This window comes from Grammomys surdaster, unplaced genomic scaffold (assembly GCF_004785775.1).
Source record: "Grammomys surdaster isolate TR1022 unplaced genomic scaffold, NIH_TR_1.0 225, whole genome shotgun sequence".
NCBI classification, from domain to species: Eukaryota; Metazoa; Chordata; class Mammalia; order Rodentia; family Muridae; genus Grammomys; species Grammomys surdaster.
Window position 1 is genome coordinate 8,151,596 of NW_021604670.1, and position 23,599 is coordinate 8,175,194.

Consider the following 23,599-nt stretch of genomic DNA (forward strand, 5'->3'; position numbering starts at 1 on the left):
TCTCTCTCTCTCTCTCTCTCTCTCTCTCTCTCTCTCTCTCTCTCTCTCTCTCTCTCTCTCTCTGTGTGTGTGTGTGTGTGTGTGTACATACACCATGTGTGCAGGCATCCTAGGAGGCTATTAGAAGACACTGGATCCCCTGGAACTGGAGTTAAAGGCAGTGGTGAGCTGTTCAACATTGGGTTCTGGGAACCAAAAATTTTGAGACAGAGACTCACTATGCAGCACTGGCTGGCCTATAGTTTTCTATACAGACTAGGCTGCCCTTGAACTCAAGAGATTTTTCTCCCTCTGCCTCTTGAATGCTGGAATTAAGGCCATGTAAGCTCAGCCAATATATTCTTAAAGACTGAAATTTTAACTATCTCAAATAGTCCTGTGTACTCTGACACCATTTAAAATATGGTTTTTGGTTTGTTGTTGTTGTTTTGTTTTTCGAGACAGGGTTTCTCTGTGTAGCCTTGGCTGTCCTGGAGCTCACTCTGTAGATCAGGCTGGCCTCAAACTCAGAAATCCTAAAATATGGTTTTTAAGGCTACTTTTTCTCTGTTTTCCTTTTTTTTTTTTTTGACTCCTCGGGGCATTTGACATGCTGTATTACTCATTCACTCCTACCCTCTTGATCAACAGGTGAATTATTAAATAAAATAGGAGTAAATTATGAAGGAAAGTGAGGAGGTGAGGAGGGAAGGAGAGAGAGGGATAGAGAGGAAGAAAGGAAATAGAGGGAAAGGGGAAACCATGAGAAAGAGGAAGGAGAGACAATGGGCAGGGTTCTGTTACGTGCCAAAACTACTGAACTTAAGTCTTTAGTAATCAAGCTTCCAGACCTGTACTGTTTATTTCAATAACCACGGGTGGTAATACACCATCTTAAGTGCAACTAATGGAACTATATACTGTAAGTTGCACAATACATACTACATTTTTTTTTTTTTTTTTTTTTTTTTGGTTTTTCGAGACAGGGTTTCTCCAAGTAGCCCTGGCTGTCCTGGAACTCACTCTGTAGACCAGGCTAGCCTCGAACTCTCAAACTCAGAAATCCGCCTGCCTCTGCCTCCCAAGTGCTGGGATTAAAGGCGTGCGCCACCACCGCCCGGCTACATACTACATTTTATAGACAATATAAACATATAAGGAATGGAAGGCTACTGCATTTAATAACTAAAAATTTTTTATTGGGGGATGGAGAGATGACTCAACTCACTGCTCTTCTAGAGGCTTTGAGTTCAATTCCCAGCAACTACATGGTGGCTCCCAACCATCTGTAATGGGATCCAGTATCTTCTGCTAGTGTGTCTTTAGACAGCTATAGTATACTCACATACATAAAATAAATAAATCTTAAAAAAATTTTTTTGATTGTATGTTGAAATACTGTTTCAAACATGTTAGAGGAAATATAGTTACAATTAGTTTTTCTTAGTCGTTAATTTTTTACGTGGCTACTACAGATTTAAAACTCTATGTGTAGCTCACATGGTACTTCTACTAGGTAGAGTGGCTCTTGATACAATCAAGTTTCCAAGAACTAGGAGATGAAATGTTGAGCAACACAATGATATAGCAGGTCATATACGTAAATCCAGGAAAGTCTGACGGTAACAACAGTTACTGAAGAAATGACGGCCTGTTTTCATTGTACACTAAATGAAATGGAGTGAATGAAATGGATGAGGCAAACAAAACCTCTGAAGCTAGACGACAGCTGTGTGAGGGACTACATATGTGTTTTGTTTGCATAAAAGTTAAGCCAAAGCCACTATCAAATTCCTATCCACTCTTCACTTTCTTACATCTTCAGGAAAAACCTCTTACCAAGTTAGCCCTCTCATGGAAATCAACACTGGACTTAGTATTTACAGTTGTCTAATGTCTTCGTTCCCTAGAACAAGTGCTGTACTATTTACATAAAACTTCAGACCAAGTCATAAAAACTGGTAGCTTCAGTCTGTAAAATAATTGTTGAGACACAAATTATAAAATTGAGGAAAGAAAAACTGCCAAAACCCCAGCAAGTCACAGACGTGTCTTCTTGAAATAACTGATCTATGGGATTGTACACAACAGACTGGACTCTTCAAATTAAACACGGTCAGTTCCACATTTTTCATGAAAAATGTTGGGGTATAAAAATAGAAAGTTATAACAATAGAGGTTATAGAAAATGGAAATTCCTTACATTTGAATATAAACTTATTTATTTATTTATTTATTTATTTATCAGTTTTTCAAGACAGGGTTTCTCTGTGTAGCCCTGGCTGTCCTGGAACTCACTCGGTCGACCAGGCTGGCCTCGAACTCAGAAATCCTCCTGCCTCTGCCTCCCAAGTGCTGGGATTAAAGGCGTGCACCACCACTGCCCAGCTGAATATGAACTTCTATGGGTATAGCAAATGCATCTATGTAGCAACCTTAAATAGAAATACCTTTGACTTTAGTGACAGCAACTGTGATCTCACTGACACTCACCCTGTCGATCAAACAATGAATCCGCAGCTGTGGCTTTATTAGAAGGAGCTTCTGTGATTGGTCTGAGATATGACCTGTACCCTTTTAAAACAGATGCCATAAATCGCAAAAATGTCTCTTGAATTTCCATCTCCAATTGTGTCATCTTTTTTTGCCAAGAGAAATCTGCTTCAATTGGGGTCATCTCAATTGCTGAACTTTCCTGAGGTTTTCGATGAACTGACAAAGGAAGTAAAAGCAAAACAAGGTATTAATATATAATATTTATTATATCATAATTGAGTGATAAGAAAATAGTTAAAATAAAGTCCACAACCCTCCCAACCCCTCTCTCCCTCTCTCTTGCTATATTTTAGCCATGTAACCCAGGCTGGTTTCTCTTTCACCATCTTGTTGTCTCAGCCTCCCTAAGTGCTGGGATTGCTCAGCTACATAGCAGGATGGAACCAGCCCTAGGACAAACACAAGTTTCAATCTCAAAAATCCTAAACAAACAAATAAAACACCCCAAAACCAACAAAAGAAAAAATTGGACTCGGGTTGTAGCTTAGATGGTATGCTTCCCCACCCCTGGGTCCACCCCTCAAGCCAGCACTGTGCAAACTGGCCTTGGACTAACACCTGCAACCCCAACATTTGGGAGGTAGGGACAAAAGGATCAGGAGTTGAAGTCGTCTTTAGCTCTCAGGACAAAGGATAGCAAAGAGGACAGGGTACAAGGAATATGTTAAAAAACAAAAAAATAACTAACCACACATTGTTTAGGTCTGATATAAAATAACTCATTAAACAGAACAAAATATGTTTAATTAACAATTACCTTTATTTTAATTATCTTGTGCTCACTTTTAAAACACTTTCAAAGGAGAGAGGCAGAAACAAAAGGATCACAAGTTCCAGCTCAACTTGAGCTATGTAGCAAAGACAGTGTCTCAAAACATAAAAAGGGGCTAGAGTGATGGGTCAGTGGTTAAGAATGCATCCTGCTCTCAGATAAGACTAACCACCCACACTGGGCAGCTTACAGCTCCTTGGGATCTGATGCTCCTTTTTGGGCTCCACAGGTATCTAACACATACACACGCACATGTCACACACACCCGCACGTGTGCGCATACACACACTCAAACATTATTAGAAGTAAAATACTAAAACGAAAGAATGAGAGAAAGAGACAGAGCAAGAGACAATTCCCATTTGGGTCTGTGGCAAGTGCCCCACTCCCTCCTCACACTCACCTGAGCAGAGCTGGAAATACAGTCTCCTCAGGGTGCCAAGCAGACTCTTGCATGGCTTTTTGGGAAGCTGCTTCCAGTTTATGTTCTTTTTTTCATCAGATCTATTAAATGAGAGTTAAGAAAATCTGCTATGTAATTCATTTGTACTAAACAAAATTCTCCTGTCAAAGTTAAAAGGGAGAGTCTTCATGCACTGAAGACTAACACTGACACACGGAATGGGAGGTGCTTTAGGATGCTTCTCTTTCCTTGTCAATACTCTTAGACACTGTGACCGTCTCCAACAGCCTTCACCAAAGCAGTAAGTCGTCCAATACTGACTTGGAGTCTGACTTTACAAATTACACTTAAACACTATAGTGGTTTAAGAGTTAAGAGTTACATTGACTGAATTGAAATGTTAACCTATTGGCAGAACTCTAAAATATTATATGCCCAAACCAAGAACTGGATAGAATTTAACAAAGAGTCAAAGCACATCTAGTTCATTGGATTCCTCACAGAGGTATAAGAAGAAATCAAATACAACATTATTTAACATAATCTATGACCATAAAAGCATTGAAAAAAAACCCCTGAAGACACAGATGAAATAAAAATAAAAGCTAAATAATGGTTAAAATTTTCAAAATTTTATAATCCAGAAATATAAAATAGAGTAGAGACAATGGCTTTGAAAAATGTTCTTCTACAAGTCAGCATGTACCAGGCTTTCTTTTAATGTTATAGCTTAGTCTTCAGTCTTCAGTGATTAGAAACCTAGAAAAATGTCAAAGCCCCATCTGACCTAAGGATTAATTAACAGGCCCCTGTTTTGGTCACAACCAAGTAAGGTGTTGAATGAAAACCAAACTAAAACTCAGAAACATTGGCTTCATTTAGATTTCAACTGGGAAGAAGGGATTCCCCTTCCTTGAATTACTATGGCCCAGCCAAATTTACCAGCATGGTCCAAAGAACTCCAAGTAGAAATTAACTTCAATGACTACCTGGCTGATAATGCCACCAGCACAGAAGCAAATGTGGTATCCTCCCTGCAAAGAGAACTGACTAAAGGGGCTGTAACATTCCCATGTTCCAGGTATTGTTAAAAGACTCACATTAGTTGAGCATGATGGCACATATCTATGACTTAGGAAGCAAAGGCAGGAAGATCACCCCAAGTTTAAGGACAGCCTGGTCCATAATAAGTCCCAGGCCAGCCAAGGACATATAATAAGATTTTTCTTATAATTAAGTAAGTATATAAGATGTCAAATCAACTCTGAAACTTTCATGTGTTTAAAATTGATGGCATGTAACATTTAACTCTGATCATGTAACTCACTTGATGTAGTTACATAGTATCTATTTTAGTGCTACCTTTTAAATCCCCAAATGAATACTGTCATCCCTATATGAATTATCATCAGTTTGGAAACTGGCTCTAACATTTACTATCTATCTGACTGAGAAATAATCACTTTGAAATTCTGTTACTCAAATTTCTTCTCTACAAAGTAACAATGATAATGTACCAAATGACTAGGTACTGGCATACATTCACATGCCACAGTCTGTCGAACCCAAGGGGAACTATCAACTATAAAACACTTGTTTTTACTGCCATAAAAGAAAGGATGTTGGACTTGGTGAATGATACATACCTGTAATGCCAACACTAGGGAGAGGCAGGAAGATCAGTTCAAGATCATCCTTGGCTACCACAGCTAGCTCAAACTCAGGGCTAGTCTGTGATATATGAGACCTTCACAAACAAACAAACATTTCAGATCTGGCTATGAGGCTGAGTGGTAGAGATCAGGCCTAACTCACAGCAGACCCTGGGTTCAATTCCCAGGAGAACAAGGAAAGAAATGTAGGAAATGAGGGAAGGGGGGTGGGGGCCTAAATGAATTCATGAAGTGACTCATTACTTCCAAGTTATCTATAAATCTAGCTATACATAATAATGAGTCACTGTAGCTATACAGTTTCAAAATACAGTGCATCCACTTAGCATTATTTTAATTTTAAATTTCTGTGGGGTTGTTTGAGGCAATGTCTCACTCTGTAGCTAAAGCTGACCTGGGTCACCCTATGTAGGCCAGGATGATGTCTAACTCATGGTGATCTTCTTTAGCCTTCCAAGTACTAGCTTTATAAGCATAAACTACCATATTAGCGTCAGTATTATTTTCTAAGCAATGTTTTCTTCCTTTCATACAAATATTCTGTCAGTCCACATACAGACTGCCCTGCAACTGCCAAACAACTGCCCTGCAGTGACCACAAGGGCCAGGAAAGAGAGGGTCTCGTGTAGTATAGGCTGGCTCTAAATTACTATATAGAAGGTCCATGAATTTCTGATCCTGCCACCTCTGTTCCCTGAGTGCATATGCCACTATAGCATCTATTCAGTGCTGGAACTGGAACCCAGGGCTTCAAGAATGCTAAGTAAGCCCTCTACCAACTGAGCTACACTCCCAGACCTCATTTTTTTTGGGGGGGTGGGGGGAATGGATTTTTAATTCAGAGTTTCTCTAAGCAACCCTGGCTGTCCTGGAACCTTGCTCTGTAGACCAGGCTGGCCTTGAACACAGAGATCAGCCTGCTTCTGCCTCCCTAGTGCCAGGATTAAAAGCAAGCACCACCACTACCAGTAGCATCTCCAATTTCTTTATCTACACATTTCCTGGCAATCCAACTTATTTCTAAATGCTTCTAAATACCTTTAATTATATATGGTGGAAACTACACATGGGAGATAAATAATAGAAGATGAATCACTTACACATATAACGTGTTCGTATCCAAGTCAATGCAAACAACATCTTGTGGTGGGTCATGAAGATCAAAGTACCTTGAGTCCACTCCAACTATAAATGGTAAAGGTGCACTAAGCACTCCAGCCAATGAAAGAGGACAAAGGGGGATATATGGGCACTGCCACTGAAATGGAAAGATCATCTAGGGGAAAAGTTTTTTAAAAATTAACCAAATTTGAATTTGCAATGACAACTATACAATTAACTACTGCTGAAAGGGACCATTGAAAAGCAATGAAATCTATTTTTTTCAACTTTAAGTTTCATTCAAAAGTTAAGTGACTAAAAATACTATTGGATTAAAATTTTCAAGGATATTGATGATCATGGCACACTAACAGCTCTTTGCAGGTTAATTCTTTACACAAATCTCAAGCATACTTTATAGATAATCAAAGCAAAAAGATAAAACTGCCCCCAAATAATAAAACAACCCTACATTTTTATAAACTTGGACATTTTACCCACTTATGAACTCTGACCAAAATCTAAGTGTGGAGGGCCTGTAGGCAGTGGGGGAAACAAACTAGTGTGGGACTGTGGTTAGGGATAGTGTTTGCTTAGCGTGTTTTAGGAACTTGGGATTCTATCTCAAGCACCACACTAAAAAATAAAATATAGTAATTAAAACATAATCACTTAAAGATCTCAACAAAACATTTTCTATCCTTCAAATAAACATTTAAAATAATTCAACTTCAGTGAAGCTTGACCTCTTCACAACAGCTGATACTAAACATTCTCTGGGAATCTCAAACAAGTAAACAAAAAGCCAGGCATGATGGGCTCTTTCAATCCCAGCAATGGGGAGGCAGACGCAGGCAGATCTCTGTGGCTTGCTAGCCATCCAATACAGTCAGTGAGAGAATCTGTCTCAAAAAAAGTGGAATGCACCAGAGAAGAATGACATCAGAAGTTTGTCTCTAGTGCACACATGCGTGCACGCGAGCGCACGCACACACACGCACACACACAGAAAGAGAGAGAGAGAGAGAGAGAGAGAGAGAGAGAGAGAGGGGGGGGGGAACATGCACAAACATACACACACCAAAAAAAAATTTAATGGAAGTTTTAATTTACAAATTGACATCTTAGTGTATATGTGCTTAGACTTTTGTTTGCTTGTTTTTTGGTCTTGTTTCTATTTTTAAGAGCAGTTTCTAATAGACTGAAAAAATATACTAAGGGGCTGGAGAGATGGCTCAGTGGTTAAGAACAGTGACTACTCTTCCAGAGGACCTGAGTTCAATTCCTAGAATTCAAACTGAGTGGCTCACAACCTTCTCCAGCCCTAGGAGATCTGGCGCCCTCCTCTGGCCTCCATGGGTACTAGCCCATATATACACAGACATAAACACATAAAACAAATAAATAAATCTAAGAGGAAAAAAAGACTAAAATATTGTTTTGATTTATATACAGCTACCTTCCCAACCAATTGTAGTGACTACGAAGCCTGATTCAAAAAGCATACTTTTACATGAGATGGAACATTATATAGTATAGGTGGCTTCAAACTATGTAGACAATAACCTGCCTCTGGATCTGAATGTTCAATTCAACAATTGGTGACAACTGTAATCAGTAATGACCTATTGCTCTAAGGTCTGGTTCAATATTCACCCTTACTCATCATCACCAACCCCAAAGAAATACCTATAGCCCCACCTCTGCTAGGCGTTACAGATTGTTAGACAATGAGAACGTATCAATAAAACAGACCAATGCCTCCTAGCTTCAAAGTCTAGAATTTTAGTCTTTTTTTTGTAAAATGCAGAATATTTTAGGCCTCGAAGACTTTGTAACAACTACTTAATTTTTTCTGCTACTGTACAAGAAAGCAGTAACAAGTAATAAGTCAGTAAGTAGCCTATGTTCCAATAAAACTATTAGCCATACATTTCTGGCAGACTAGCAGGCCAGACTTGCCCGGTCTGTTGACACCTAGACTGACAGAAAGAGGTATACAATAAACAGAAGACATAAAAAGTATATATTCTATTAGAAAGGGAATAATACTATGGGGGAAAAGACCCATAAACAGAGCTCAGAGCAGGCTGCACTAGTACAGGCAATGTGAGCCTCACTACAAAGAGACCATTCATTACCTGAAACATGAAGGAAGCAGGGTGACTGGGCATGGCAGCTCTCACCTCTAATCCCTACACTGGCAGTTAAGGCAGGAGAATTGTGAAAGTTCACACCACCAACCTGGTAAGTTCCAGGTCAACTTTAGATGAATGTGAGCCTGTCTTTAAAAAACAAAACCAGGGATGGGAGAGACGGCTTGGCATTCAAGAGTGAGTACTGCTCTTGAATAAGACCTGAATTTGGTTCCAGGAACCCACATCTAATGGCTCACAACCACCTGTAACTCCATCTCCAGGAGATCCAATGCTCTCTTCTGGCCTCCACAGGCACTTGCATTCATGTATCCAGACAGACAGATGATGGACGGACACACACACACACACACACACACACACACATTAAATAGATAGTAAAATAAACAAAGGTGAAAGAGATTACTTAGCAGGTAGAGAACACTTGCTGCAGTTAGAGATTCTTGCTGCAGAATCATGAAAGCAGAGGTTCAGATCCCAGCACTCATACAGCAAGCCTGGTTGGTATTTCATGAATGCAGAGGCATATGCACACACACATGCACATGTGTATATTTGTGTGTGCACACACACATGTGCATACAACTACAAAAAATTTCACTATGATCTGATTTCTAAGTGCAGTAAAAAGGCATTACAGTGTTTTAAATACAATTTGACTTCATTTGTGATTTACCCAAGAGCGAATCATTTTTATATTATACTATTCACAATAAAGCCATATATATAAGGAGAGACAATAGTTAAAAGTTAAAATTAGAAATTAACCATGTAATTAATTTGCATAACAAAATCAACTAAAGTTCCATTAGTGTTTTGATTTATTTATTTCTTATATTTTTTGAGGTAAAATTTTGATACACACACACACACACACACACACACACACACACACGCATGCACATGTACACACATTTCTGCCTCAGCCTCCCAAGTGCTATGATATGTGTAGCAACTTTCTTCAAAATGAAACATTTCTTCTTGAAAAAGCAGAGACTCAAGAGATTAAACTAACAAGTGTGGGAAACTTGACTTAGATTCATAAGGCCCCTCTCCTAGGTCATAAAGGACAGTAAGTAATTGCACCAGCTCAATATCTGACAGACTCTGACCTATTGAGATGCTGGCAAGGTCCACAGAGACCGCTAGGGTTCCAGCATCCCTGAGTCATCCTGAGTTGTCATTTAGGCTACAGGGAGCATTTCCATGATGCAGCTACATTTGACTTGTCCCTGCTCCTCTGTGTAACTGCTCATCTATACTCTTGTGAGTCATCTCAATAATACAACTGTTTTCCAATTTGGACTTCGGGAGATTCATTACTTTTGTCTCTCCTTGGTTCTCTATTAGGATGACAAGACCCTTGTTTGTGTCACCCCAGGAAACAAAAGACTACAGGTAGAAACTGCCAGGCTCCACTTACAAGTTTTACTGTTATGTAATGAGTATTTACTCTCTGGACACCAAAAATATGAAAAATTTAAAATTGACATTTTTTTCTCAAACTTTTGTTTTCTTCATACACTCAAATTACATTCATATCAAACTGACTGGGCTGGAATTTGCAAAGTTGCCTTCTTTGAAGAAGAATACAAAATGCTCCAGTAGTAATTCTGTTCTAAAAGGAAAATGATACTTACAGCAACAACAGCTTCAGCTACCCCAGTCAGTACAGCTGGCCTGAGAGAATGCAGCAGAATCTTACTCTCAAGTAAAACCAGCAGCAGCAAGGTTGCACAATTCTCAGGACCCAGATTCATCAGCAAGGAACTAAAGTTGGCTCCACTAGAGAACAGAGAAAGAAAGGATTGGGAACTACTTTACTAAAACATATCAAGATTTATTTATTAAGCAGGTTAAGAATCTAATGTTAATTTCAATTCATAACTTAGCTGAATGCAACTAATTTAATGTATATGGTGTGATTCAAATGAACATTATTAAGAAAGATTTTCTGAAGCTCAAACATTTGAGCTGAGTTCAAAGAAACAGAGGTAGGAGTGTAATGTGGCTGGAGACAGCATTATGTAAAAACTCTGAAGTAGGAAAAAGCTAATGTCACAATCTAAGAACTTCAAAATAAGGGAGCATGTGAAAGTAACAAGAGATTATGGTGAAGAGAAATGACTCAATTAAACTCATATTCATAAGAGGATGCATTGACTACAGGTAGATAAAGAACTGAAGGTCTAAGAGTAAAAGTTTCAATCAAGAGGCTATTAATGAAATAGTTCAGAGAGTAGATGGATTAGTGATGCAGATGAAAAGCAGCAAAGGGGGATGTAGGAGGTTAACATCAGCTCACCATGAACACTGACTTACAAACTGAATATGGGAAGTAGAGATGAGAAAGAAGCACTTCCTGTATTAGATCTTATAATTGTGGATTTTGTAGAATGCCTATGCATGAAGTATGTGGACATGCATGTGGTGGTCAGAAGACAGCTTCAGGTGTTGGTCTGTGGCACCTGCCATCTTTTGTTTACAAAAGAGTCTATCCTTGGCCTAGAACTTAACCAAGTGGGCTACCTGGCTGGCCAGTGATTTCTAGGGTTCACTTATCTTTGGTTCCTGTCTGCCCACTGTTGGAATTACAGGCATGTACAACCCATACATGCTTTCTACATACATGGGTCCTATGGACCAAAATTCAGATCCTCAAACTTGCAGAGCAAATGCTTCACCTACTGAATCATTTCCCCAGTCTTGCAATTGTCTCAAAGTACCTCCATATTAAGTCAGCCACACTGTCTACCCAGGTATCAAGGATGGCAATACTAAGTGATACCCTATTCTTACCTAGTATCATCCTGCCTCTAAAGTATACTGACCCTTTTTCTTTTTGAGACAGAACTCAGGGCTTGTGTAAACTAAACAAGTACTCTATCACAGAGTTACTACATGTACCTGTAGTTTATTATTTTAAGACAGGATCTCATTAAGTTGTCCATGCTGGCCTTAAACTTGCAATCCTTTTGCCTCAGTCTCCCAAGATTCTAAGATTACAAGCTTGAACCACCATGCTTAGCTCAGTAAAATATTTTAAAGCATTTTGTTCCAAGCAAATAAAAATAGCATTTTAAATATTATAAAATGGGATGAGGGTGTGGCTCCGAAGGCCCAACATATATAACGTCCTGGATCCTAGCCACAGACAAACAAACAAACAAATAAGCAAACCATCATTACCTTAATGGTAAAGGTGTGGACACTGGTTGTGATAATATTAATGCATCATGGACTGATAGCTTAAACAAACAAGAAGACAAATTAGCCAAAGCAACTTTATAGTCTCAATATTTAGATCAAGGGCTTAATATGCAGAAAGGTATATAATTTAAAGTTCACTGAGATATAAATGATAACTGTAAATACTCAGAGGTTTGTTTTTTCTTTTTTAATCAGCTTTTCTTAAATTGATGACTGAGTTTTGACCCAGTTAGGAGGTTAAGTGCAATTATTTAAAATTTTTGAATAATTTTTTAAGATCCTGAAATTTATTCATTCAAGAAACTTAGTTAAGCATTTAGTAATTGTCTCATACAAATTAATACTTGCTTAACTGAAATACATTCAAGACCAACAGTATCTGACTCAGTCCTGCTATAGAGTATAAATAATATCTTAGGAGAAATGTTAAATAGATTGCCTCATTAGACTATAATGCCACTCAGTGTGAGTTTGTAAACTGTTATGATTCAGGAAGAAACAGTAAATAAACAGAAAGCTAAATATTTTGCAACTTTCATAACAACCTGATCTCATTCCTATAGCTAAACAGTAAAGTCTGTGGAATCTTGTCTAATCAAGTAGTGAATGTCACAAGTTGTTCACCTACCTAGGCCTGGGAAAGAAGCAGGTTCTTTAGTACAGTCTTAAAGTACTGTTAAAAGCTGTATTAGTTTCCCTCCTCCCAAATAAATTTTAAATATTCCACATTGAAATATTAAAATATTAAATATTTTCAGTTACTTAGAAACTAAGGACATAACCATAACATAATTTTATGTTATGGGTTTAATTATTAAATTTAGCTATGGAAAGGGAACATATGGACCAATGGAAACAATACCATGAATCATAAGTTATATTTACTCCAGTTCTATTCACCTGGGGTCTAAAAAATGACTAGAAAAGAATGTTCAATAAAGAATAATTAGAACTTCAAACACACATACTGCTTCATCTCAAACTCAAAGAACTTAGCACAAACTGACACAAATAGACTCCTTTTTCATTACCTGTACGAGGATTCTTGGTCTTTGTGGTGAAGGAAAAGGGATATTTTGCATAAAATGTGAAATGTGCCTAGAAAAGATTGTAAAATACCATAGTTACTTTTCTTAAATGTATCTCAGATCTTAGCAAGCCTTTCATTCCACTATATATCATCCCAATAGAAAAACTATTTATTTAAAATTAGGCTAAAGAATAAACTTTTACAAAGCATACTGGTGGATTCTTGTAATTCTGGTACTTAAAAGGTTGAAGCAGGAGGATTACTACATGTTGAAAACTGGCCTGGGCTTCCTAGTGAGTTCTAGTCCAGCCTGCACTATAAAGTAAGACCTTGTCTAATAAAGCAAACAAAACCCATTATTTTCATCAGGAAAACAATAATATAAAAGTAGCTCTAATAAAATACAGAAGCAGCTAAGAATAACTACACTCTTGCAGTGAGCCTTAGTTAAGTTCATAGTGGCTTACAACAGCCTGTAACTCTAGCTCCCCCTCCTCTGGTCTCCATGGGCTATCATATACTTGTGGTATACATATGTATGCACATGAACACACACAAATAAAAATAATCTTTGCCTAAAAAAGGTATTTTTGCCAGGCAGTGGAGGTATATGCCTTTAATCCCAGCACTCAGAAGGCAAAGACAGGCAGATCTCTGAGTTCAAGGCCAGCCTGGTCTACAGAGTTAATTCCAGGGTAGCCAGGGCTACACAGAAACTCTGTCTTGAAAAATAAAAACAAACAAGAGTTATTTTTATAGCCCTGTTTATCAATGCCAATGTAAGGAAACATAAATAAGAAATTTAATCCTAGATTTACTACTTGAACTTTGAACACCTAAATGCTATTTCTCTACTTACAAACAATGTTTTTCAAGTTTCTCCAGAAGTGTATGCTCTTGGGAGAAACAATGTAGAATCTACACTAAGAGAAGAACAATGATCATATCATTGATCTCTGAGTCTTCTGTAGAAATCATAGGATGTCAATTGTCTATAAGCTTGCTTATTTTTCACCAATGTTAAATTTCACCTCAATGTAATTAATCTGACAATCAAAAATTACATGCAAAAAATAAACCACTAGCTTACATTCATTACATTACATGCTTAGCTCAGTAAAAAATTTTGATTTTGTGATAAGTTTACACAAAGCTCTTAACCTTTCTTGGTTTGTTACTAAAGTCTTTATTAGATACAATAATAAACAAAAAACATGGGCCAGAGAGATGGCACAGTGGGTAAAAGTGTCTGCTACCAAGCCTGACAACCTGAGTTTGATCCCCCCAGAGCCCACATGGTGGAAGAAGAGAACTAACACTCAGTTATCTTCTGACTTCTATTTGTGTGCCTTGATGGTATATACACATGTGTGTGCATAGATAAATGCACGTATACAGTAAGTTTTTATTTATTCATTTATTTCATTTACTAATTTTATGTATCTGAATGTTCTGTTTATATGTATGTCTCTGCACGACATGTGGAAGTCGGAAGAGTGTCTTAGATATTCTAGATCTAGAGCTATGAGTAACTTGTGAGCTGACATAAGGGTGCTGGAAATCCAACCCAAGTCTTCTGCAAGAACAAGTACTCTTATCTGCTGAACTATCCCTCTTGGCCTCAAAAAATAAATGACCCATGCATACCTATAAAGTCCCTGAACTCAGAAACTAAAAGGTCTAGGAGTTTGCAGCCAGTCTGAGCTACAAGAACCCTGTCTGAAAAAAACAAACAACCCCCCCCAAAACAAACAAACAAAAAAAACCCCCAGTCTTCATAGCTGTAAATCATTTCCATGAAAAAGAATTGTGATGCATTCTGCCTTGTGCTAAAATGACACACTTAAAATCAGTTAATTTACCTTTCTAATTTCCCCATTAGTTTAGAGATGAACATTCATTATACCTTGATCTTGTATTGGCCACTTACACAAAGCCCAAGTGTACATTCGTTATCTTGATTTCTGAAGAACTCAGTAGACCAGGTTGGCCTTGAACCCAGAAATCCACCTGCCTCTGCCTCCCAAGTGCTGGGATCAAGGGCGTGCACCACCACTGCCCGGCCAGAATTCTTAAAACAACCATAAGGCCATGCTTACCAACTCCAACTTCAAGTTCCTAATTTCAACAACTGAGGTAGAGAATGGAACAAGCTAAAACAAGGGGACTATGACTCTCCTTCTCTTCAACTCGGCTGCTAAGCTATCTAAACAATGAAATGAGCACTGCACATCGGATTTCCAGAGTCATGACTCCTCCTCGTCATACATACTTTTCAATGGGAAGAGGATGTGGTCCAGACACAGAAACTTTGTAGATAAACATAAGAAATTTCTTAAAAGCTTCAAAAAAAGGCCAGTGTGAAAGCAAACAAATGCATTTGTTTGAATTGATGGGTTTGGAGATCACTTTTCTCTCCACGGGAGTCAACAGGCCCAGCTGTGTAAGTTGTTTCTCTGTTAGAAGTTCTCGAGAGTAAGGTTCATAAAACTGGATGGCAGCTCCATATACCTACAGTCAAAGAACTGTTGTAAGATTTGATATTGTTTTTAAAAATTCATCTTTTTTTCTACATTTTTCACTTTTTATATTTCATGCTGGAAATTAAACCCCAAACCCCAAGCATCTTAGGCAACCACTCTACCAGTAGATATTTATGCCCAATACTCTTTTTTAAACAAATATTTTCTGGGACTACATACCAAACATAAATAAAATGAAATATCAATCAGATATTTCAACCCAAACTCAACCAGATTTTGATCCAAATCCATCTAGATCCTCCCACACAGTATGGTTAAATATTTTAAGCATATATTATCTACAAAAAGAAAGAAAGAGAAGGGGAGAACAGAAAATAGCAGAACAGAATAGCAAAGAAAAAATTAGAAAAAGAGGAAAAGGCAACCTTTTATGCAGGTGAGGTGGCTTAGCAGGTATAACATTTAACCTTGTAAGCCTGACACCTTGAGTCCAAACTGCCAGATTCCATAAATAGGAACGGACGCCTCAAAGTTACCCTCTGACCTCTACAAGCATATGCATGTACACATGTACTCCTAAACTCACATATGCATTTTTTTAAAAAGACCACCTTGTTTTAACTTGTTGTCACTTTTAACCACTCTATATATTTTTATCCAATACCTAGAAAGAGTATTCTAAGGACCTCACTCAACTTGTACTTGCTTGTATGCCATTTTTCAGAACACTGAATATACAGAAACATACAGTTGGTCACATCTGTCATTTTTTAAGTGTAGCTACATGTGACACATGTGCCATGGCACATATATCAACCCTCACTTTCCACCGTGACATAGGATCTCTGCTGTTTACCATTATATATGCCTAGCTAAGTGGCCTAACATGCTTCTGGGATTCTCCTGTTCCTGCTTCCCATCTTGCCACGGGAACACTGAGGTTACTGATATGTACTACCATATCTGACTTTATGTGGGCTCTACGGATTCAAACGTGGGTCCTCATACCTGCATGACAAGATATTAAGCACTGAGCCATCTCTTCTGCCAACATTACTTTTCTTTTTCTCTTAAGATACATAACCCTGGCTCATCTGAAACTCACAGAGATTCACCCGTTTCTGCCACCTGAGTATTGGGGTTAAAGGCAGGTGTCGCTCATCTCTGGACATACTATAACAGAATACAACTCAGTGACATTAATTTTCACAATCGTGTGTAACCATCACTGTTATCCACTTTCAAAATCTTTTTTTTTGATCACTAAAGAGAAGCTCTGTACCCCTTAAACAAAACTTCCCATTTTTCCCACTCCTAATCCAAATTGCTAGTAGCTTCTATTCTACTTTCTGCCTCAATAAAATTGCCTATTCTAATAGTACCTACTGTAGTTACAAGCAGTGTTTATTCTTTTTGTGTCTTGCTTATTTTTCTTAGCATGTTTTCAAAGTTCATTCATGCTACAGTATGTAGTTGAATTTTATCTTTTTTAAGGCTGAGTAATATTCTATATGATATATAAATGAAATTCCACTATCCTTTTACTCTTCAGTGGATACTTGTGCTGCAATAATACTGTACTGGCATCCAGGTTCTTTCTGAATCCCTAGGTTCAATGAGTCCCATGTTCTCTGGGTACAATCTTCAGAATAGAGCAAATTTATCAAGTAATTAATTCCATTTTCCTTTTGAAAGAGCTTCCAATCTGTTGTTCATACAAGCAGGGTTCAAAGGTTCCACTTTCTCTATATTCTAACACCGACTTTCTGATTTTTTGCTGTTACAACAGCCAACCTAACAGACGTGAAATGCTACTTTTCTATAACTTTGCATGAGGAGAACTTGGCAGGAATCTGACACTGGCCAAGGACAAGGAAATGGGCCTCAGGCAGGAATCTGACATTGGGCCATGACAAGGAAGTAAGTTCTGGCAGGAATCTAATTTTAGGCTAAAACAGGGAAGTAAATTCAGGCAGGAATCTAAATCTTAGGCTAGAACAAAGAAGTACGCTTCAGGCATGAATATGACTTTGGGCTAGGACAGGGAAGTAGGCTCAGATATTTTGGTCATCCTGATAAACCCCTAAGAAACAGTGATCATAGTAGTGATCATGGGACTTTGTTTATTGTCTTACTTGTTCTTTGACTATTTGTGTTTATTGTCTTGCTTCTTCCTTGACTATGTGCATCTACTGTATTGCTTATTCCTCAATGTAGAACTAACCTTAATACTTACATGTAATTAAAATGGTATAAAGGCAGATTGGGAAAAAATAAACCTGCCTCAGCATCAAAACTGGCCTGGTCATTTACATGAAGCTGAGCATCTCTTACAAGCTTACTGGCCATTTATGTCTCTTTGGAGAAATGTCTATTTAAGTTTGCATGGTAGTTTGAATAAGAATGACCCTATAGGCTCATAGATTTGATCCAATATCACTCTCTCTTCCTACAGCCCATGAGTTAGGATGTAGAACTCTAAGCTACTTCTCTATCACCATGTCTGCCAGCATGTCGAATGCTTACCACCGTGACGATATGAACAACCTTTGAAAGTGAAAGGCAGTCCCAATCAAATGTTTTTTCTCTTATGAGAGTTACCTTGGTCATGGTATCTTTTCACAGCAACAGAACTGTAAGTCTGTGATGATTAATCTTGGTTGAAAAGAGGTTTGGAACCTTAATTAAAGAACTACTTCTTCCACAATGGTCTGTGGCCATAACTGTGAGGCATTTTTTTTTTTTTTTTTTTGGTTTTTTGAGACAGGGTTTCTCTGTGTAGCCCTGGCTGTCCTGGAACTCACTCTGTAGACCAGGCTGGCCTCGAACTCAGAAATCCACCTGCCTCTGCCTCCCAAGTGCTGGGATTAAAGGCGTGCGCCACCACCGCCCGGCTGTGAGGCATTTTCTTGAGTGCATATTGATGTCTCAGGGTCCTGCCTGCTGTGGGCAGTACCATTTCTAAAATGGAGAGGCTGGGCTGTTTTTAAAAAATAGCTGAAAATGAGCTGAAGAAAGAAACAGTAAACCATTTTCATCCATAGTCTTTCCTAGTTCAATTCTTGCCTTGACTTCCCTCAATGATAGACTATGACTTGGAAGTGTAGGATGAAATAAACTATTTTCTCCCCAAGTTGCTTTAGGCCATGGTGTTTATCACAACAGAAATCAAACTTAGATAACAACAGTCCTTTGACCCATTTTTGAATTGGGATGGTCAAGACTTTGTTGTTAGTGTGTTTATATACTTTGAATATTAACACTTATGAGCTAGGGGTATAAGCAGAACACTTTGCCTGCAAAGAGGTCCCTGAGTTAAATCCCCATCAGAAAAAAATAAAACCCTTTTAAGATACAGATTTTGCAAATATTTTCTCTCTTCTTGTCAGTTGTGATTTCTTTCCTGCTTGTAAGATGTTGGGGCTTTTAGGTTTGTTTGTTTTGAGGTAGTTTTATGTAATCCTAGTTGGCTTCAAACTTAAGAGGCTCAGGCTCCTTGTCAAAATGCTAGAGCCACAGGTGTACACCACTCATACATTCTTGGACAGATCCAAGATGTTATGATTAACATTTCCTTTTCCTCTCTATAACAAAATTAAAACTGACAGTCCTATCTTCAAAATCTTGACTTCTGTGGTATGAAAGTAAAGACTTTTTTTTATTCTGCTAGCTTCCTTCTTTCCCACCATAGATCCAATTCTGTTAATTATTTAAATACTGCCATTTTTTGGCTAATTCTATTGGGAAAATTTCATTCTCTAATGGTTTGAACTACAACCATCTCACTAACAGAATACCAATCTTTATTTTTGTCTGTCCTCATTCCAGAATTCAATTCCAGATGACTTCATAACATCTCTATCTAGACAGACAACATAAGCCACTATTTTCAAAAGTCAAAAGACATTAGGAGGATGGCTCAGTGAATGAAGCACTTGCCACACAAGCATGAGAAACTGAGCTTAGATCCCCAGTACCCAAGTAAGGGCTAGGCACTAAAAATGCAATCTTTGCTAATCTACTCTTTGGAATTCATTTATTGAATCTTCTAACTCTATGTGTTATATTTTTATTTATTATCTATTTGTTTGTTTGTTTGTTTGTTTAATACAGGGTTCCATTGTCCCCTGCTGGGACAGAACTGCTGTGTAGACCTGACTGGTCTCAAATTCAGAGATCTACCTGCCCCTCAAGGGCTGGAATTAAAGGTATGTACTACCATGCCGAGCCATAGCTGCTATATTTTTGAATTTCATGTTCTACCCTTTTCAGTGCTACATCTTAATGTCTACTTCCTCTTCATTAATTCTCCCTTTGGGTATTGATATGTGTATTGTTGAAACCATTTGCTGAAAGCTAGGCATGGTACAACATGCCTATAATTCAACACAAGAGGCCACAGCAAGAAGATTCATATAAATGAGGTCAGTCTAAACTTCATAGTGAGACACTATCTCAAAAAAAAAAAAAATCAAAGTCAATGAATTTTAATTGCATTTACTTTTTATTTTTAAAGATCATATTCCTAATTTCTAGTCATCTATTTTCTTCTGTTTACTAATTTTGTTTGTTTGTTTGTTTGTTTTGAGACAGGATCTCTCTATGTACCTCTGGTTATCTAGAACTTGCTTTGTAGACTAGGCTGGCCTCAAACTCATAATCTCTTTGAACCTTCCTCTCTGCCTCCCAATCATAGTTTTTCATGTCGTTTTTAAAAATTTTATAAATTTTATTACTTTAAAAAAGCTTGCAAGTAAATAAAAAAAATCATATACTAAAATCAACCCGACCCAAATTCTGCTAATTCTATCTGTGTAGAGGTTCACTGGGTTGTGCATACTTTGGGACTGGTTATTTTCGATTTTTACACTGGGAGTTATAGTAATATCTTTTATCCATATAATCCTAACATTCAAAGAAAACATATATGAACCATTTTACAGCATTAAAATATGGACAAAACAGATTTAGTCAATAAGACACAAAATATACCTTTTCAGCTGAAGAACCTGTCAGGACAAATGTTGAGAAAACAGGAAGTGGGTATTTGGTTTGAGGATCCCAGCATTCAATAGTGGCTCCCATAGGAAGGCAGAAGAGAGGCACGGATTCTGAGAGTGGAAAAGACTCATAATCTTCTTCTGGATATCGAAAAATCAAACCTTTCAAAGAAAGGATAATATTTCTTTTAAAAAAGTTGCTTTTATATAAATTATTCATGATACATACTTATTAATACATTATAATATCAAATTTCTTAGAAATATTTGTATAAAATTTTTAAATTAATTTTTTCTATAACAGAAATTAAGATAAGCCAATCTATCCTTTATATGTCATCCTTGAACTTACAATTGCAACATAAAATGTATTAAGAATACTAATATTCCAGGACAGCCAGGACTCCATTAGATGGAGAAACCCTGTCTCAAAAAAAATAAAAAAGATACTAATAAAGAATTCAGCCAACCTGATCAACAATCAACATTTTTTTTTACCTAAATATGTCAATATTTTGTAAAGAATGATAAGAAAGATAAAGGCAAATTTACTAATTACTTCAGTTAATCTTTGGGGGAAATTCAGATAAGAGATATATGTTATTTCTTAAACGTAAGACAGTGCTGAAACCCATGGTGTAAAAGGCATTCAACATGAGTAAAGTATGTGACTCCCAGGAAGGAGGGCAGGTGGCAAGCAGCACCGAGAGCTCTAACAGAGCCCTTTCAGGTAAAGGAGCTGCACACCATCAGTTAACTGGCCTCTAATGTCACCAATATACAGCCTACTTCCAAGCTAAAAACTTGAACATTCAGTCTCTAAAACTTTGTATTCTATGTGTAAAATTCAGATTCTCAATACTTTTGCAAACTTTCTGTAAATATTTTAGGTTTGAGCATTATCTATTGGTACTATTTCCCTTCCAGAGAAAAGACTTCAAGGTAATCGTGTATTATAAACACATTACAACAATATCATACTCTAAAATGATTCTGAAATTCCTAGTAATTGTTGCTTTTGTTTTGTATAAAGTAAATGTTTTAATTCATTACTTTAAATGATGTTATTATAAGGACAAGAGTTTTCAGATATGGATTTACCTAACTTTTCTAAAATAAAATTTCATCCCCAAACTGCATAAGCAAAAAGTAATTGACATTGCTTCTTTTCACAAAGAAGCATTCCAGTATCTGCTATTTACAACTGGAGCATACCTGTATTTTCAGATTTTATCCCACCATACCAGTGGGATGAAGAAGTCACACTTAAATCTTTACAGCCCTTGACACTTTAGTGTTCAGTTAGAATGTGGCGATAGATTTCCCAAAAACTTCATGGCAGAAAAGTTTCTCAGGCCCTCCTCTCCTCCATATAGCTGATTCTTTGCAACAAGAGAGAAAGGAAGCAAGTCCACCTTTCATGGCAAGTAACATGTGCTTTCAAATCAGACACACAAAGATAAGAGAAGGAAATGTAAGAAGTAAAGACGCAGTTTGACATCTTTATGATTGCCCATACAAAGACCAAAGAGTAAGCGATTTCCACTGAGTTATTAAATCTATTAGTGTAGACCAAAAGCTTGGAGGTTTGTGCCTCAAATGCTTGCTTGGACAAAAGTTTAAATTTAACAACATATAGAGGGTGGTATTAGTAAATCTTACAACATATAATAAGAAAACTTCAATATTTACATGCTAAAATTATAGATAATAAATAAATCAATTCAACAAAGTATATAACAAAACATATTTTGTCTCTTCTAGCCAGCCCAATGTAATAAGCATTCACCAGTTTGTTCAATTGAGATAGATCTTCAGTTCACTTACCAGCTTTATATGCTATTGCATTTGAAGCAGGCACAGACTTCTTGTAACACAGAAACACATTGGAACCCCACTGTAAAAGATAAATAAGTTTTAAAAAAAACTAACCAAAAGTGATAGGGCAGAACTGATGATCTCTAATGTCCTTTAGAGAGTTTGCTATTTATCCACACAAATCATTTATAACTCACAGTGAGTCAGGAGAGTTAATACGTGCCTGTAATCCCAGTCTTTACGATGAGGAGGCAGAGGGTAGTGAATGAGGTCACCCTGGGTTACAAAATACAAAGACTCTGTCTTTAAAAACAAACAAAAAGAGTGGTGCATGCCTTTAATCCCACCACTCTGGAGGCAGAGGAGAGAGGATGCCTGTGAGTTTTGAGGCCAATCTGGTCTACAGAGCAAGTTCAATGTTAGCCAGGGCCACACAGAGAAACCCTGGGTGTGGGGGAGAGCTGGGTGTCTTAGTTAATAATAAATACCTATCTAGTATGTCTGAAACCCTGAGTTTGATCCCCAGTGCCACATAAGATTGGACTTGGTTGCCGGGCAGTGGTGGCGCACGCCTTTAATCCCAGCACTTGCGAGGCAGAGGCAGGCGGATCTCTGAGTTTGAGACCAGCCTGGTCTACAGAGTGAGTTCCAGGACAGCCAGGGCTACACGAGAAACCCTGTCTCAAAAAACCAAAAAAAAAAAAGATTGGACTTGGTGGTGCATACATGTTATCTTGGCACTGAGGAGGTAGAGACAGACTGGAAGTTCAAGGTCTTCTTCACCTATATAGCCATTTCCAGACCACCCTGGGATGGCATACATGAGACTCTGACTCAACAACAATAGTAACAATAATAAATATTCTCAAACTAAAACCTACATTTATAAGGGTAGGAATATAGCTCAGTGGTAGAGTTCAATTCCAGAACCCGAAAATAAATAAATATATGGAATAACTTACAAATATGGTTGACAACACTCACTGGAAAGAAACAAGTTGGTTTTTTTGGTTTTGTTGGTTTTTTAAAAAAAAGTTTTAAAAAGTTTTAAACAGTTTCAACAACAAGTTTACAGTTGATGAGGCCAGTGGGATGACGGCTCAGTGGACAAAGGTGCTCACTGTTAAGCCTGAGACCTGAGTTCAATCTTCCAGGAGACACATGCTGGAAACAGACACTCAACTCCCAAAAGGGATCTCCTGTCCTCCATGTGTGCACACATGCAAGGCAACATGCACACACCCGGGGGTGGGGGGAACTTTTAAAAAAGTTTATAGTTTTACAATCATTCAGAGCCTATGAGTGCTTGAAAGAAAGCCACACAAAGAGGGATGGACACGGGAACGCCTGAATTCCTAGGAGACTATGAGGTTATCACCTCCACTATGCATCACCATCTATCTTCACAATAAATCTAA

At 37.7% G+C, this 23,599-nt stretch overlaps 1 protein-coding gene across 1 annotated transcript in view; it reads right to left on the reverse strand.

Annotated features, from left to right (window-relative positions):
- Dennd4c (DENN domain containing 4C) overlaps positions 1–23,599 on the reverse strand; it is a 93,733-nt gene that overhangs the window by 49,188 nt on the left and 20,946 nt on the right. The window contains exons 4-12 of the mRNA XM_028773325.1: positions 22,191–22,260; positions 20,356–20,525; positions 15,153–15,391; positions 12,882–12,948; positions 11,830–11,888; positions 10,281–10,425; positions 6,484–6,659; positions 3,711–3,811; positions 2,473–2,691 (exon numbers count right to left, since the gene is read on the reverse strand). Coding sequence (XP_028629158.1) covers positions 2,473–2,691; positions 3,711–3,811; positions 6,484–6,659; positions 10,281–10,425; positions 11,830–11,888; positions 12,882–12,948; positions 15,153–15,391; positions 20,356–20,525; positions 22,191–22,260 — 1,246 coding nt within the window. The remainder of the gene's footprint in view (positions 1–2,472; positions 2,692–3,710; positions 3,812–6,483; positions 6,660–10,280; positions 10,426–11,829; positions 11,889–12,881; positions 12,949–15,152; positions 15,392–20,355; positions 20,526–22,190; positions 22,261–23,599) is intronic.